Below are 17,500 nucleotides of genomic sequence, written 5' to 3'. Positions count from 1 at the left end.
GCCCCAGCTCCCGCCCCAGCTCCCACCCCAGCTCCACCCCAGCTTCCGCCCCAGCTCCCGCCCCAGTTCCCGCCCCAGCTCCCGCCCCAGCTCCCACCCCAGCTCCACCCCAGCTCCACCCCAGCTTCCATCCCAGCTTCCACCCCAGCTTCCACCCCAGTTTCCGTCCCAGCTTCCGTCCCAGCTCCACCCCAGTTTCCGCCCCAGTTTCCGCCCCAGTTTCCGCCCCAGCTTCCGCCCCAGCTCCCGCCCCAGCTCCCGCCCCAGCTCCCGTCCCAGCTTCCGTCCCAGCATCCGTCCCAGCTTCCGCCCCAGTTTCCGCCCCAGCTCCCGCCCCAGCTCCCGCCCCAGCTCCACCCCAGCTTCCACCCCAGTTTCCGTCCCAGCTTCCACCCCAGTTTCCACCCCAGCTTCCGTCCGTAATAAATTAAATACAGCTATACAAATCCATTAGCAATGTAATAGAGATAATAAGTATAATAAATAAATAAAGTAATAAATACAATATTTAAAATTAAAATGAACAAATACAATGAAAATAATAATTATAATGAAGAAAAAAAAGAAACACAATAAAAATGATAATCAAAAAATATTAAGGTCGTTTTTTCGTGCTGTTTAATGCTTCCTTATTTATCATAACATACTTAATAAGCTCCCAGATACCTTGAACTTTCTCCAAAGAAAGGTAGAACTGATCTGAGTGTCGTCTTGTCACAGGAGGTGATCATCCGGAGGCACGTTTACATTTGAAAGGTGTCTATAGTTTCCCTTAACCGTCACACCCCCTCACAGCAGACTGTAAGGACTGAGTGACATGCAGAGGATCAAAGCGACTCCGTCTTTATTCTCACGTCCTCTCTTATCCTTCAAACAAACCGGTGGAGAACAAAACCCTCTCTCAGCGCCCCCCCCCCCCCTTCCTCTGTAAATGTCAGCCTTCACATCCCCTGCTATCAAAGGCTCCTCGTCCTCAGCAGGATGCAGATGAACTGCTCCTCTCCCATCATGCAACACAAAGAGGACACACAGGCATAATGAGGTGGAATAAATAAAACATGCTCAGGTTGGCTTTTGTGCAACTTTTTGATCGTGAATGGGTTAAAAAAGGATGTGATTCGTCCCAAAGAATAGACTTGTACATAAAAAGCATCAGGATACACTAACACAGGCAGTACAGATACTATTTTAATACTTCTATCTAACACCACTGTTGATGTATGACTGTATAAGTATAATAAGGAAATGAGAACAGATGATAGATAAGGAGGAGGATTGGGAGTTACAGTTATAGTTGAAGGATGTGTACCTACCTTTTCTGCAAGAGTATGACTGTCTACATTTATATTGTAAACAAGAGAAGAAGTCCTACAGATCTGAATGTTTTCTTTGTGCATACATCGGCTTAAACCCCTCTCCACCTGTTGGTATCTAACAGCAGACTTATTTACAGTGGCTCCCTCTAGTGGCCGTTCTGTTTATTACAAGGAGTCAGTTCAACCATAAAGCAGATGACTAATGATTTAATAACAGCTAGTACTTAATAATAAAGTAATACATCAGGGTGATTAGAGATAGCATGAACAGCTCCTTGTGAACACATTTCAAAAGAGACACATTTAAATGTGTATTAAATATTTAATTTATATTATCTTTTTATTTGATCTGTTGTAACCAAAGTTATTATTCAGTCAGACAACTCACGTGTTTCTTAATGTGTGTATTGCAAGCATCATATAGTTTGAGTTTGGCGTCTAGGCTCGGGCCTCATCGGGATGGGAGCTGGGGCGGAAGCTGGGGTGGAAGCTGGGGGTGAAGCTGGGGGTGAAGCTGGGGGTGAAGCTGGGACGGAAGCTGGGACGGAAGCTGGGGCGGAAGCTGGGGCGGAAGCTGACTTTTTCCATTTCCTTTCCAGCTTCCACATAATATTTAGTGGATTTTTATCATTATTTCTTATTTTTTTAAGATTTAGTTTTGCTATATTTCTGGACTTCTACGTGTTAAAAAAAAAGATCCATTATGAAGAAATTCCTGCATTTCTCAAATAAATGTTCTCCTTATTTTTGGAGACATATATTACAGCTAGAAAACTAAAACTGAGATAAAGTAACGTTACATTTTATTTAATTATTATTCGTTTTTTAACAACAAATTGTTTCCGTTGAGTTTCATTGTTTTCTGAAAAAAGGTTATTATTTTAGTTTAAAGCAACCATTTTCACTGCTATAAGTATAACTATAATACCTTTAATTGTGACAAATGAAAAACAGACGCATCCTGTGAGTTTTCATAGTATGTTTATTTCTTTTTTTACAGTTTTTCTTTAAAAAAAGGACAAGGTCCAAGTGTTTCGGAGCCCCGCCCTCAGCCTATGATCCCCAGCCGGCGAGCTCGACTCTAAAGCAACCAGCAAAGAAAAAATAAGTCGTATGGACAATTGATAATATACACCCATATACAGCAATACATAGTGGTCTACCACGATGTTACCAATAATACACTGGTGCCACCGATATGGTTTCCTCTCAAAAAGTCAAATAATGACCGCGTTTTCTTCCCCACTAGTGTGGGCAGAGATCAGTTTGAACACACTTTTTTTTACAAACCAATCAGATTCAGCATAAGTGCAAAGTTTAGGAGGCACTGACACACACACACACACACACACACACACACACACACACACACGCACTCCTCTCGTTAAACCAGTGAAATGTTTCGCATGTTGCATTACAGTGACCTGGTTATAAAGCAGTGGATTTAAACCGGATCCCGTTTTATATTTGCATCGTTTTCAATAGTGCGTTTGCCCCCCGTGAGCCACCGTAGGTTTCCCCCTCCTCAAGCTGGTGCAAACGCGCCCAAAACGACGCAAATATAAAAACACAAATGCGCCGAAACACTCGCATGTTTTGTCACATTTCTCTTTTTACATATGCATCGTTTTCGAAAGTGCGTTTCCCACCGTAGACCCCCCCCCCCTCGTCACGCTACATGTGTCAGTGCCCCCTCGCAGTGGTAGAGACAGCATAAGAAATGTTTCTGTTTGTGCACGGAAAATAAAGATGGAGGAGGCTACAGACACGACTCCCAGTGCAGCTGCAGGTCCGATCCGTCCAGGAAGTCGGTGGAGAAAACGCTCGGGGGGGTGTGAGGCACCAGAGGAGCTAAACGGGTCTCCTCTCCTCCATTACTGCCTCCTCCACTCCCTCCTCTCACCATGGAGATGTCCAGCCAGTCCATGCTGTCGAAATCCAGCCCAGCAGGGTGTGGGGAGAAGCCCAGGTCTGAGGTGTCCATGGGGGAGGGGGCGTGAGGGTCCAAAATGCTGGAAGTGCTGAGCATCTGGCTGTGGAGGTCGTGGATCAGAGTGAGACCTCCATCAGGTTCAACGCCCAGCAGGGGGTTCCCCGTCGAGCTCTCCAGGAAGTCCTCCAGACGCGCGCTGGAGGGGGGGGAGGCGAGGGGAGAGGGCGGGGTGGGGGGGGGACAGGTGGAGGAGCAGGGGAGACGGAGGAGAGGCTGGAGAGGGAGGGTCCGAGTGGAGAGGGGCGAGGGAGGGGTCCGGGTGCCCTTTGAAGCCGGGGATTTCTGACGAGGACACAGAAAGGATGTCAGAACAGGAGACTCATCAAGTGTGTTCGTTTGTCGTTAGTGTTTAAATAAAGTTTTTTACCTCCGCTCTTCAGCAGGATGTCAAACAGGTCGTCCATCTGCTGACTGTTGACGCCGTTCTCCTGCTGAAACACAACCGCTTCCATCAGTCACCAATCACATCAAGCACTGCTAGTGTAATACATGATGTTGGAAGTTTAACTTATCGGTTCGTTTTTTAAATTTCCTGAAATACCAAAGACGTTACAGGGTGTTTATTAAACTACAATAACCGGCTTTAAATCTGTAGAATTTACTTCAAAATTGTAGTTTTATTGTCTTCCTTCAACCAGATTGTTGTTGTTTATCATTGACATATCAAACAATAGACAATAAGGTCCCTTTCCAAAAGTATGTATTGAAGTCGATGGAAAGAGAAAGATTATCTTTTGATCCCGTTTGTGCCACGAATTACACACATGATGTTTGTCAATTTAAAAGATAATTTTGCAAGTCAAAAAGTGTCGTAAAAATGTGAAGTAACACTTTGTTTGTGTGAAACCGCTCAATGAACTACATCTCCCGTCTCACCCAGACGGCCGCCACGTTGAAACATTTCACTTCTTTCTCTCAGAACGAGGCGGAAAGTATTAAAAGAGGAGAAAATCACTCCAAGTCTGGGCGCGTTGAGAGCTGTGCACACACAAGGGGAGTGAGTCGGTTCCGTGAGAGCCAGCATGCGGGACCGGGACTCTGGGATTTGTAGTCTTTCTAGTTGCGTATTTTTCATAGTCTTATATTTCAACAGTTTTACGACAAACTGTGACTTTTTTTACATGGAAATTATTTTTTAAATTGACAAACATCATGTGTGTAACTCGTGGCACAATTGAAACGGGATCGAGAGATAATCTTTCTCTCTCCACTTCAATACATAATTTTTCCGAAATAAGGTCCCATGGGTCGGAGGTCGATGGGCGGGACTTCGCCTCTCCGTAAGGAAGTATAAAGAAAATATAAATGTTATTGTGTTTTTGTTTTCATAAAACACAAGGGACGCCTTAAAATGAATGAATATTTGTAGTTCAGGTATCAGGTAGGTAGAAGGGATTCAACTCGGTAAAGACAATAATATTAATTTATAATTAAAAACATTTCTGTCACTTTTAATGAGCAACAACAGCGACACAAAATAAAAAATAATCCAACTTCCTTCGGTTCAGTAAGCACAGAGCTCAGAGCGAGAGGGAGCACGGAGGCAGAGACAGAAACAGGACGACACGAAAGGACAGACGGAGGAAAGAGGACGTACTTTGGAGCGCTTGGAAGAGAGGGAGGAGTTGTGTTTGGGGGAGGGGGGGGTGAAGAGGGTGTGTCGGTCGTAACACACCTCCTCTCTCTGAGGGGGGAGGAGAGGAAGAGGAGAAGAAACAAGGAGAAAAGTTAATGAGGTGGAACAACAGGTGGAGAAGATCTGAGGAACAGAGAGGGCTGCAGTACACACACCCTTTCCTCAAGTAGAAGTACAGATACTCGTGTTTAAAAATACTCTGGTGAAAGTAGAAGTACTGACTAAACTTCTTTACTCAAGTCAAAGTAAAGAACTTTTATAATTTTTTTTTTTTTAAAACATAAAAAAATAAAGGAACCAGCCTGTTTGGAAAATGTGAGAAGTAGAAAGTACAGGTACTTGTGTTCAACATGTGAGACGTAGAAAGTACAGGTATTTGAGTTCAACATGTAAGAAGTAGAAAGTACAGGTACTTGTGTTCAACATGTGAGACGTAGAAAGTACAGGTATTTGAGTTCAACATGTAAGAAGTAGAAAGTACAGGTACTTGTGTTCAACATGTGAGACGTAGAAAGTACAGGTATTTGAGTTCAACATGTAAGAAGTAGAAAGTACAGGTATTTGAGTTCACATGTAAGAAGTAGAAAGTACAGGTATTTGAGTTCAACATGTGAGAAGTAGAAAGTACAGGTATTTGAGTTCAACATGTAAGAAGTAGAAAGTACAGGTATTTGAGTTCAACATGTAAGAAGTAGAAAGTACAGGTATTTGAGTTCAACATGTAAGAAGTAGAAAGTACAGGTATTTGTGTTCAACATGTGAGAAGTAGAAAGTACAGGTATTTGAGTTCAACATGTAAGAAGTAGAAAGTACAGGTATTTGTGTTCAACATGTAAGAAGTAGAAAGTACAGGTATTTGAGTTCAACATGTGAGAAGTAGAAAGTACAGGTATTTGAGTTCAACATGTAAGAAGTAGAAAGTACAGGTATTTGAGTTCAACATGAGAGAAGTAGAAAGTTCAGGTATTTGGGTTCAACATGAGAGAAGTAGAAAGTACAGGTATTTGTGTTCAACATGTATGAAGTAGAAAGTACAGGTATTTGTGTTCAACATGAGAGAAGTAGAAAGTACAGGTATTTGTGTTCAACATGTAAGAAGTAGAAAGTACAGGTATTTGAGTTCAACATGTGAGAAGTAGAAAGTACAGGTATTTGTGTTCAACATGTAAGAAGTAGAAAGTACAGGTATTTGAGTTCAACATGTGAGAAGTAGGAAGTACAGGTATTTGGGTTCAACATGTAAGAAGTAGAAAGTTCAGGTATTTGGGTTCAACATGTAAGAAGTAGAAAGTACAGGTATTTGAGTTCAACATGTAAGAAGTAGAAAGTTCAGGTATTTGGGTTCCAACATGTAAGAAGTAGAAAGTACAGGTATTTGGGGTCAACATGAGAGAAGTAGAAAGTTCAGGTATTTGTGTTCAACATGAGAGAAGTAGAAAGTACAGGTATTTGTGTTCAACATGAGAGAAGTAGAAAGTACAGGTATTTGTGTTCAACATGAGAGAAGTAGAAAGTTCAGGTATTTGGGTTCAACATGTAAGAAGTAGAAAGTACAGGTATTTGAGTTCAACATGTGAGAAGTAGAAAGTACAGGTATTTGTGTTCAACATGTAAGAAGTAGAAAGTACAGGTATTTGTGTTCAACATGTAAGAAGTAGAAAGTACAGGTATTTGTGTTCAACATGAGAGAAGTAGAAAGTACAGGTATTGGGTTCAACATGTAAGAAAGTAGAAAGTACAGGTATTTGTGTTCAACATGAGAGAAGTAGAAAGTACAGGTATTTGAGTTCAACATGAGAGAAGTAGAAAGTACAGGTATTTGGGTTCAACATGTAAGAAGTAGAAAGTACAGGTATTTGTGTTCAACATGAGAGAAGTAGAAAGTACAGGTATTTGTGTTCAACATGAGAGAAGTAGAAAGTACAGGTATTTGGGTTCAACATGTAAGAAGTAGAAAGTACAGGTATTTGGGTTCAACATGTAAGAAGTAGAAAGTACAGGTATTTGAGTTCAACATGTGAGAAGTAGAAAGTACAGGTATTTGTGTTCAACATGTAAGAAGTAGAAAGTACAGGTATTTGAGTTCAACATGTGAGAAGTAGAAAGTACAGGTATTTGAGTTCAACATGTGAGAAGTAGAAAGTACAGGTATTTGAGTTCAACATGTGAGAAGTAGAAAGTACAGGTATTTGTGTTCAACATGTAAGAAGTAGAAAGTACAGGTATTTGAGTTCAACATGTGAGAAGTAGAAAGTACAGGTATTTGTGTTCAACATGAGAGAAGTAGAAAGTTCAGGTATTTGGGTTCAACATGTAAGAAGTAGAAAGTACAGGTATTTGAGTTCAACATGTAAGAAGTAGAAAGTTCAGGTATTTGGGTTCAACATGTAAGAAGTAGAAAGTACAGGTATTTGGGTTCAACATGAGAGAAGTAGAAAGTTCAGGTATTTGTGTTCAACATGAGAGAAGTAGAAAGTACAGGTATTTGTGTTCAACATGAGAGAAGTAGAAAGTACAGGTATTTGTGTTCAACATGTAAGAAGTAGAAAGTACAGGTATTTGTGTTCAACATGAGAGAAGTAGAAAGTACAGGTATTTGTGTTCAACATGAGAGAAGTAGAAAGTTCAGGTATTGGGTTCAACATGTAAGAAGTAGAAAGTACAGGTATTTGAGTTCAACATGTGAGAAGTAGAAAGTACAGGTATTTGTGTTCAACATGTAAGAAGTAGAAAGTACAGGTATTTGTGTTCAACATGTAAGAAGTAGAAAGTACAGGTATTTGTGTTCAACATGAGAGAAGTAGAAAGTTCAGGTATTTGGGTTCAACATGTGAGAAGTAGAAAGTACAGGTATTTGTGTTCAACATGAGAGAAGTAGAAAGTACAGGTATTTGAGTTCAACATGAGAGAAGTAGAAAGTACAGGTATTTGGGTTCAACATGTAAGAAGTAGAAAGTACAGGTATTTGTGTTCAACATGAGAGAAGTAGAAAGTACAGGTATTTGTGTTCAACATGAGAGAAGTAGAAAGTACAGGTATTTGGGTTCAACATGTAAGAAGTAGAAAGTACAGGTATTTGGGTTCAACATGTAAGAAGTAGAAAGTACAGGTATTTGAGTTCAACATGTGAGAAGTAGAAAGTACAGGTATTTGTGTTCAACATGTAAGAAGTAGAAAGTACAGGTATTTGAGTTCAACATGTGAGAAGTAGAAAGTACAGGTATTTGAGTTCAACATGTGAGAAGTAGAAAGTACAGGTATTTGAGTTCAACATGTGAGAAGTAGAAAGTACAGGTATTTGAGTTCAACATGTGAGAAGTAGAAAGTACAGGTATTTGTGTTCAACATGAGAGAAGTAGAAAGTTCAGGTATTTGGGTTCAACATGTAAGAAGTAGAAAGTACAGGTATTTGGGTTCAACATGTAAGAAGTAAAAGTAAAAAGTTGTCAGAAAAATAAGTAGTTGAGTAAAGTACTGATACCAGAGAAATTTACTTAAGTACAGTAACAAAGTATTTGTACTCCACTACTTTCTTGAGGAGGATGAGGAGGAGTAGGATGAGGAGGAGGAAGAGTTTACCTTCAGAGAGGAGATCAAACTGCTTTGGCTTTCCGAGTCCGACATGTCGTCGAAGAACGGCTGCAGGCTGGGGGGGGCGGACAGGCTGGGCTGAGGGGAGATGTTGGTGTCCAGGTGAAGCCCCGCCTTCTGCACCTGAAGTGGATACAGACAGGTTTATTATTATATGTTGAATATAAATTGTGATTGGCTCGTTGCTGCTGGTTCACAGAAATAATTTGTAACTGTGTTGGTGGCGACACCTTGTGGCAGGAAGATGTACTGCTCATTAGATTCAACAGTCCTTCAGCACATCTCAAGGTTCAAGGCTTTTATTGTCATGTGTGCATAGCTACAGTAGATCTTAGGTCTCAGGCTCCTCCAACAGAGCAACACAATACAACTGATATAATAAAATAGTGCAAGTAAATACAAATAAAATAGAATATAATAGAAATAGTGCAGAATAGTCTATGTACAAGTAATTGGAATATTGATATATGAGTTGCAGATGAATGTTGTGGATGTTCTTTCTAGTTCAGGTGTTTAACGTCTTATGGCCTGTGGGATGAAACTGTCCCTTTGTCTTACATTACAATTATTTAGATATTATCAAGGAGACTTAAAAATGTGGTGAGAAGAAAGCTGACGATCGTAAAAAGGCTTTTTGGTAGTGAGACAAAATGATTTCCTGAGATAAAGGCAGCTCGTGTGTTCTCAAGCCTGAAGCGTATGCATCAGTGTCTATTATAATATTATATAATTCATTCAAACAAAAGAATAGGTTACTTTGCAGAAGACGCAGAATGAATAAAGAAATAATAAAACTAATAAAATACAGTAAATGATCTTGCAAAAGAAAGGAGGGACACATTTGTAAAATACAAAAAAAGCGTTTCATTTCCAGCTTCTCTCTTTCAAATAAAGAAAAAAAAATTCAAAAAAATATTTATGACGTACCTTTTTGATTGGCTCGGCCTCTGACGGCTCTTTTGATTGGCTGTCAGTGCTGGGCAGTTTAGTCGGAGTCGACTGTAACCTCTGTAACAACAAGCAAGAAAAATGAATATCTCATCGCTGATTATTCACCACGTTCAGTCCATTCAACAATATTAAGTTTCCCCCGTACCTGCAGTGTGATGCGACTGTTGGGTTTGGCCAATGAGGAGCCTCCGTTCTGCCCCTCTGCACTGTGGTTGGTCAGAGCGATCAGGTAGTGGTTTCCGTTGCTGTCGGTAACCAGCGTGGGGGTGCCGTTAGCCTTCAGCAGGTCCAGAGAGATGGCCTGCGTTTGGACCTGAGAGGCGTTCTGCTGGTTGACAAAGACCGGGGTCACCTGGGAAGACAAAGAGTATTATATGAGTTATATAAATATTAGGGCTGTCCCGAATACCATTTTTCGGGCTCCAGATATTCTGTAGTAATCAGCAGCGAATATTCGAATATTCTTTCCGTGCAGGGGGTGCGTAGTAATCAGCAGCGAACCGCTTCGACACGTGTATTTCGGTACATTCACGGCATTCATTTTGTTATTCTACAGTATTGTTGTTTTATAATTATTTGTTTATATAACCCAATTTGAGTTCTTTGAAATTGAAAAGGATATCGCATTATGTTTGTTACTTTCGTTGCAGTTGTATATGTCTTAAGTGTAATTCGGCTTGGCTTCCTATTTTGTATGGACATGCTTTTATTTTGAAGGAGAGGTAGCGCAGTTGACAGGAAGTTGTTGTTGCTATGGAAACAACGTGACGGAGATTAATGGAGAAAAAGTAATATCTACATATGAAGACGGAGAAAGTAAACGAGAACGTTTATGGTTAAGTGTTGGCACCCCCCCCCCCGAAGAGACACACGCTCACACAAGTTGATATTAGAGACTTCAATAAATTAAATAAAAAAAAAAAAGGAATATCCGAATAACGACATTGAAACCCGAATAGTACTCCAACGAACGAATATTCGGGTACAGCCCTAATAAATATATGTTTTATTCACCAGTTTCAGAGCCGGTTTTATCTCACTGGCCATAAGACAGTTGAACTCTGGAGCTCACTAACATTTTTAAATATGCTGGAGCGGTTGTGCACTCGACTTTGAAGCCTTGGGAAATATCGTTGTAAATGGATACTGCGTCTAACAGCATCACAACTATATTTTAACGTCTGCTAGCAAACCCTTTCGGCAGAATAATGCCTCTCATTTGTGTTGGTCTTGGTCAGGACTCCCTGGAAGAAGAGATCTTGTATCTCAATGGGACATTCCTGGATAAATATAGGATAAATAAAAAAATAAAAAATAAAATTTGGCCAGTCCTATTCTCATGACTTCCATGTATCTTTTTCTATTTGTCGTAAAGCCGTCTCCTGCGTGGGCAGCAAAATACTTGCCAGAGTATTTACTGGTTCTGGAGAAAAGCTTAAAGCGGGATGAAGGAGAATTTGACTATTTAAAGTTTTGATTTAGTTTTGCCTTCTTTTACTTCAATTAATCAAAAACGTTCCTCGGTTAATGGTTCCTTTGTTCCTTAGGGAGGCATGGGAGAAAGACTAAATGTTCTCTTGAAGAATCCAAGGTGACGCAGGGTGTAATTAGGGTTAATGAAGTCCTTCACTGAGTGTTACCTGCTGCGTGCCGACGGCGGCCGCCTGCTGCCTCTGCTGCTGCCTCTGATTGGCTCTCAGCTGCTTCCTCTGCTGACTCAGGGTCGCTGAAGGTCTCTGGATCTGCACCTGCTTCAGCTGGCTCTTCCCCACGCTGTGAGGAACCGGTTTCAGCTGGTTCTGCTGCTGCACCACCACCTTCTGCTGCTGCTGCTGCTGCTGTTGTTGTTGCTGCTGTTGTTGTTGTTGTTGTTGTTGTTGCTGCTGCTGCTGCTGCTGCTGCTGCTGCTGCTGCTGCTGCTGCTGCACCACCTTCTGCTGCTGCGCTAACTTCTGCTGCTGCGCCAGGATCTGCTTCTGCTGCGTCTGCTGGATGATGAGCTGCTGCAGGTGCTGCTGCTGTTGGAGCAGGATTTGAGCGTCTGTCCTCTGATTGGTCGAGGCCTCGGAGGTTTTCTGTTTGGGCTGCAGAGCGAGCTTGTTGTGCTCCGCTTGTTGGATCTGCAGCCGGTGGATCTGCTGCAGCCGAAGCAGCGTCTCCTGACTGCACTGCATCGGCTGCACCGCTTTCTTTCCCTCCGTCACGCCCTCCATCCCCTCCTCGGGCTCCAGCTCCTTCTTCACTTTCACCAACATGCCGTTAGGGAGCGTCGGGGGTTGGATGGCGGACGCTTTTATCAGAGTTTGAAGCTTAACCTCCGTTCTGATTCCTCCCTTTTCTGCTCCACTCTTTCCCAGTTCCAGCTGAGACCGGAGAGTCTCCACCAGCCTCTGTTTCTGCCTCAACATGCGGGTCAGCTCCTCGATCTGCTTGTCCTTCTCCTGCAGCATCTGGTCCTTCACTACGGAGGACGTGTCCATGGCTGCGGATGGAGAAGCGGCGGTGGAGGAGAGTCGGCAGGAGCTCGGAGACTCCTCTTTGACCGTGGAGAGAGAGGAGACGTTTGACGGGTGCTGAGGAGACGGGTGGAGGGTGAGCTGAGTGAGAGGAGAGCTCACCTGAAGGGAAATACAACAAGAAAGGATTTAAGTTAGAAGGGAGGTGTTCATTATTGGCAACAAAAACACACATATGAGTCTCTACGGGCGATGATAGTTGAACTTATATATATCACTTAAGTTGATAATCAAAATATGTTGAGGCCATGGTTCTCAGCAGGAAACCGATGGACTGTCCACTCCAAGTAGGGAATGAGTCCTTACCCCAAGTGAAGGAGTTCAAGTATCTCGGGGTCTTGTTCTCGAGTGAGGGAACAATGGAGCGTGAGATGGGCCGGAGAGTCGGAGCAGCGGGAGCGGTACTGCAGTCGCTTTACCGCACCGCTGTGACGAAAAGGGAGCTGAGCCAGAAGGCAAAGCTCTCTGTCTACCGGGCCATGTTCATTCCTACCCTCACCTACGGTCATGAAGGATGGGTCGTGAGCGAAAGAATGAGATTGCGGATACTTGCATTGAGACTCGTAAGCTAGTAAAATAAATACCTACATGTGTATTTTGAATGCTTTCTTTCCAATTATCTGAAAGAAGACGTTATGATGTGATGGAAGCAAAATAGCCCAAAATCTATCAAAATGAACCACCGTGTGTCGTCTCTCACTTTAACAGTAATTCCCTCCACAGGTGACTTTAGCCGCTTTCACACCACTTTGCCGTACTTAGTTCCCGGCACTTAGTTCCCGGCACTTAGTACCCGGCACTTAGTACCCGGCACTTAGTACCCGGCACTTAGTTCCCGGCACTTAGTTCCCGGCACTTAGTACCCGGCACTTAGTTCCCGGCACTTAGTACCCGGCACTTAGTTCCCGGCACTTAGTTCCCGGCACTTAGTACCCGGCACTTAGTTCCCGGCACTTAGTACCCGGCACTTAGTTCCCGGCACTTAGTTCCCGGCACTTAGTTCCCGGCACTTAGTTCCCGGCACTTAGTTCCCGGCACTTAGTACCCGGCACTTAGTTCCCGGCACTTAGTACCCGGCACTTAGTTCCCGGCACTTAGTTCCCAGCACTTAGTACCCCCATGGAACTAAGAGCCGATCGCGTTCACACCAGAAAAAGTCCCTGAGGGTGGATTAGGCAAATGAAGTCGCTGACATCACTTCTTCTTCTTCTGCTTTGGGTTTACTGGCAGGCCGCAAACCAAGACCAAGACCAAGAAGTCCCCGGAGTTGGGGACTGGCTTCCGAGTAAATCGCCAGAGCGCCGACAACTCCTCATCTCCACCGCTCCCATGTTTTCTTTTGTGTTGGCATAATTTAGTCTCTCTCCGTTGGTGCGCGGGCTTTGCAAATTGGAACTTTTTTCTCCCCAGGAAAGTACCACCTCTCTAGCAGGCACTAAAAAGGGGGGGGGGGGAAGTTCTCATGAACCAAGTTCTCTTTTTGGTGTGAACGCAAAATCCCAGGAACTATCGGAACTAAGCGGGAAAAGCCTTTTGCTTCATATGAACTCTCACCATCTCTCCGAACATGTCTCCGTTGCAGCTCGTCTCGTCGGGGCTCATCCCAGCCAGCGACCTCTCAGAGGGAGTGGGAGACATCGGAGGGCTGGAGCTGGTGCTGCCGAACCTCATGACCCGCCCCGGGATCACCTGCCCGATGGAGGACAGGTCCAGCTTGAACCCTCCCTCTCCTGGATGGTGGTCGGGGGTGCTGGTTGTGTTTGGAGAGGCTGTGGTGGTCTGTTGGTGTGTCTGCGAGACGCCGTTCTTCAGAGCGGCTGCGTTGCCTCCATTTTGCTCCTGGTAGTTTCGGAGACGCTCGATCAGATCGTTCTTCGTGCCGGAAACGGTCAGACTACGAAGCTTCAGTTCCTGTTTCAACTCGGCGACCTGGAGGATGAGAAACAAGACCAGAAGTTACTTAGTGCTGGGCTTTGACTCCGAGCGAAAGAGACAGAATATATGATGTGGAAGAGACAAGGACTAAAGTGTGTAATTTAGTTCAACGGCTAAACGTCCCAACATTTATTCAATTGTCTTTTTTTTACAAATAACTTGTGAAATATTGGACACTTTTACCTTCTCAGGGCAATTAACATGATTTAAAAACACATTTTGAAGCCTCTGTCTCGATATAAAAAGGTATCCTTCTCAAGATCAGCTTTTCTGTTAACCTGGTCACAAACTTTGAGCATAAGCTGTGAGCATTTAAACATCACTTCTCATGATATTAGTGAGCCAGAAATGGTTGAAACTCACTTCTTGAGGTCCTTTAATACATGCTTGTTGATTGGGGTCCGTAATGTTTCTAATACAATTCATCTTTAATGCTCTATCGTTTTGTATTCTTATGTTTTTTGAGTTTTTGAGCTATCTCTCGTACAAGAATTTCCTTCAGGATTATAAAAGCCCTGACACACCGAGCAGATTTTGGCCGTCGATAGATGTCTGGCCGTCGATGAGCGTCCTGTCGCCCTACTCAGATGGGTGTGTCCCGGACCGTTGTGTCTTTTGTCGGCCGCTGTCGGGAGGCTGTCGGCCAAAGAAATCACTCTGATTGGCTGTTCAGCTTAGCGAATCAGTGCATGAGAAGCGAAACGGAAGTGAAGAAGGCACACACAGACGGCTATTATTTTTCATTTTCTAGTACCGCACTAAACATGTTTTCGATTATTATAAGTCGTGAAACAGTCTGTGATGGACGAGAGTGAAAATGGAACGCACGCTATTTGTCGTTTGTATGTATCACGCTGTCTGTCTTCCGGTTGTTGCCTCTTTTGAATGACGAATACACACTACCGCCGCCTGCTGGTAAGGAGAGGTATTGCCACTCACGCATGCGCAGTGCGTACGTGCTTCTTGGCCGTCGGCTGAAGTCTTTGCGGTGTGTTCTAGTGTGACACGTGGCCAAGACGCAGGAGACGTGAGGCGACGCAACAGTCGGGTCCGTCGGGACGTGTTCTTTGGCGTCAGCTTGGTGTGTCAGGACCTTTAGATCCATCTTATCTTAAAACAAGCTGGTTTGTAGCTTAAATTAGTCAAATGTAACATATCTAGATACCTTGAACTCATCCAGGTTGGCGGGCAGACTTCCTGGTTTGGCTCCGCCCGCTGCTGATTGGCTCAGACGGGAAGCCGCGCTCTGATTGGATGTGTTGGTGGTCGTTGTGGAAACGCTGCGAGAGGGGGAGGGGCCAGAGTTTGTTGATGGCGGCTGCTCAGTGGGAGGCCTGATGGAGGAAACAGGAACATGTAAATATTAGTTCACACAGCAGGGGATGTTGATGTCATGGTAGTAAATAAAATATAGTAAACATCAAAACAAAGTTACAGAGAGCTTTATTTCTCTCCCCAAACACATTTCATTTGAAAAGCATATTCCTAAAGTCCCACATTGTTTTCCCCGAAGCACAGAGGCTTATCTGGGATGAAGAGGACTTCTCTACAGAATGACTGAAGAACCGCTAAAGTGGAAGAAACAAACCACGTCGCAGGTGCAGACAGGAAGTCATAAAGAAACCGCCTGCAGGCTGTGCTGCACAAATTCCCTATCAGTCGAATACGGGTTTAATATGAGGACGAGAAAGGGCTGCTGGGTGGCGGTCAAGTGGCTTTTGTTTTGCTTAGGAAGGTTCCTAATGGAGGGAAATGTCCCAAAAGTAGCGGAAGTGGCCGCCATGATACGAGCTTTTGAATTCTCTACATGACAGGAAAGGACTTGTAATGCGTTGTTTGTTATCTCCGTAAACACAGGACACACCGGAGTATGCTTGACCAAATAGAGGGGATAATGCGGATTCATTGCAGCTACAACATTTAAAGTGACGCACAAGTTGGCAGTTCACGGAAACAACAGATCATGACCGACACAAGCGCACAATTGTTCTTGATATGACATTTCTTGCCGAAATTCTTATGTTTCGACCAAAAACGTGTTTACTGAGTTGTTTAAGAAGCCTATTTCTCTTTAATTCAACATGTTTGATTGGTGATATGCATAGTAGTCGGTGTGTAGGCCTCGCAAGTTATGCATATATTGCAAAAAATATTATTGATTTAAAGGGTTTCATTCAGTTATACTACTAATAGGGATTAGTGCGGATTAACACGAGGCTGAGAGAGAGCACGAGCAACCGCTTTTTTGGTAATATATTAATCACTTTTGTCCCCCTGCATAAAGCCAAACAACACCACATGAACATATCTAGGTGCTTTGAGTAGTCCATATATATAGAACATGTTAGTTTTGACACACATCAATATCAATGGCCTTCGCATCATAAATACACTTCCCTGTGTAAGTCCTGATGCGTTCTCCTTCACATCTTTCCCTAACCCAATTACGTTGTCCCCAGAGGTTAAGGAAAAGCGTCTTTTGACCGCAGCCTTTGAACAAAACCCCTGCACTCGGCCCCCTTCGCTTGCACATTGTGGAGCCGAACACTCACTTGGGCGGAGCGGGCAGGATGGTGTGGTAGTTGTAGTGCTGCTGCTGCTGGTTGAGGATCTGCAGCTGCAGGAAGAGCTGCTGCTGGTGGAGCAGCTTGGCATAGGACGAGTCCATCTGGGGGGGGCGCTCTTTGTCTGCCTTCTGGTCTGGAGGGATGTACTGGTGGTACTTCAGCTTCTTCACCTGCACACGAGACAGAACACGCTTTAGAGAGTGTAGTATTTTGATGTGGTAATACATATGGCATACATTTTGCAATTTCATAACTTGTTTAATTAGTATTCCAGTTTATAGATGTTTTTATTTTTACTTTTCTGTACATTTTTGGCTGTTTCTTTCTTTCAGTAAAGCATACATTTTGTGAGTTTTTCTCTGTGTGTGTATTTGAAATGATGTGCCCTTAAAAAGACCCATTCAAATCACAATACATTAGATCAGGGTGTCAGTGTATTTTTTACTACTTTCCAGGAGATTGAGGTATTTTTCTATGTCTTATATTTTTGTAGTTAATGTTGTATGTTGTTGCTAATCATGGACATATGCCAGACTGTGAAAATAAATACCACCATGCCTTAAAAATATAGAAACACATTTTTGCATGTGTTTTCTTCCTTATAAAATAAACACAATGGCATTCTTTTTTTACAAAATGTCACTTAAAGGGTAACAAAAGTGAAGAGATGTCAGGATATTTGCTCAGCTTTAATGTTGGATAAGAGATTTAACTCGGTGAAAGTGGATATACCAGGGGTCGGCACGGTAACCAGTGGCACACTAGGAACAAGTGTGCAAAATATATAAAATTGTATTTTCGGATCCTGAACGACATGCTGACTGCAGTGGGGTTTGAACCTGTGCCCCCCTGAACCCAACGCACAACCCACTGCACCACACGCCTCCTCATATCAAAAAGGTTGCCGACCCCTGGGATATACTATTGACGCACAACATTTTAAAGTTGTTCTTTTTCTCTATTGCCATTAAAACCACTTGATTAAAGTGGAGGCA

General features: G+C 43.3%; 2 protein-coding genes across 2 annotated transcripts in view; one reads left to right on the top strand and one right to left on the bottom strand.

Annotated features, from left to right (window-relative positions):
- Positions 1–423, top strand: part of LOC139435806 (uncharacterized) — a 960-nt gene extending 537 nt beyond the window's left edge. Inside the window, exon 1 of the mRNA XM_071206745.1 lies at positions 1–423. This exon is cut by the window's left edge and continues 537 nt beyond it. Coding sequence (XP_071062846.1) covers positions 1–423 — 423 coding nt within the window.
- A 1,857-nt stretch (positions 424–2,280) lies between these two features.
- On the bottom strand, positions 2,281–16,732 carry mrtfab (myocardin related transcription factor Ab). The gene is given in 11 exon segments (XM_034107155.2): positions 2,281–3,475; positions 3,477–3,591; positions 3,677–3,740; positions 4,907–4,993; positions 8,525–8,659; positions 9,464–9,544; positions 9,633–9,839; positions 11,128–12,105; positions 13,558–13,932; positions 15,104–15,272; positions 16,491–16,732. Coding segments are annotated over 11 exon segments (2,853 nt in total). The 3' UTR covers positions 2,281–3,075.
- Between the last annotated feature and the right edge of the window lie 768 nt (positions 16,733–17,500).

Source organism: Pseudochaenichthys georgianus, chromosome 19, assembly GCF_902827115.2.
Source record: "Pseudochaenichthys georgianus chromosome 19, fPseGeo1.2, whole genome shotgun sequence".
Lineage (NCBI taxonomy): Eukaryota > Metazoa > Chordata > Actinopteri > Perciformes > Channichthyidae > Pseudochaenichthys > Pseudochaenichthys georgianus.
Note: the sequence above shows the minus strand (reverse complement) of the source record. Positions and strands in the feature narration are given on the sequence as shown.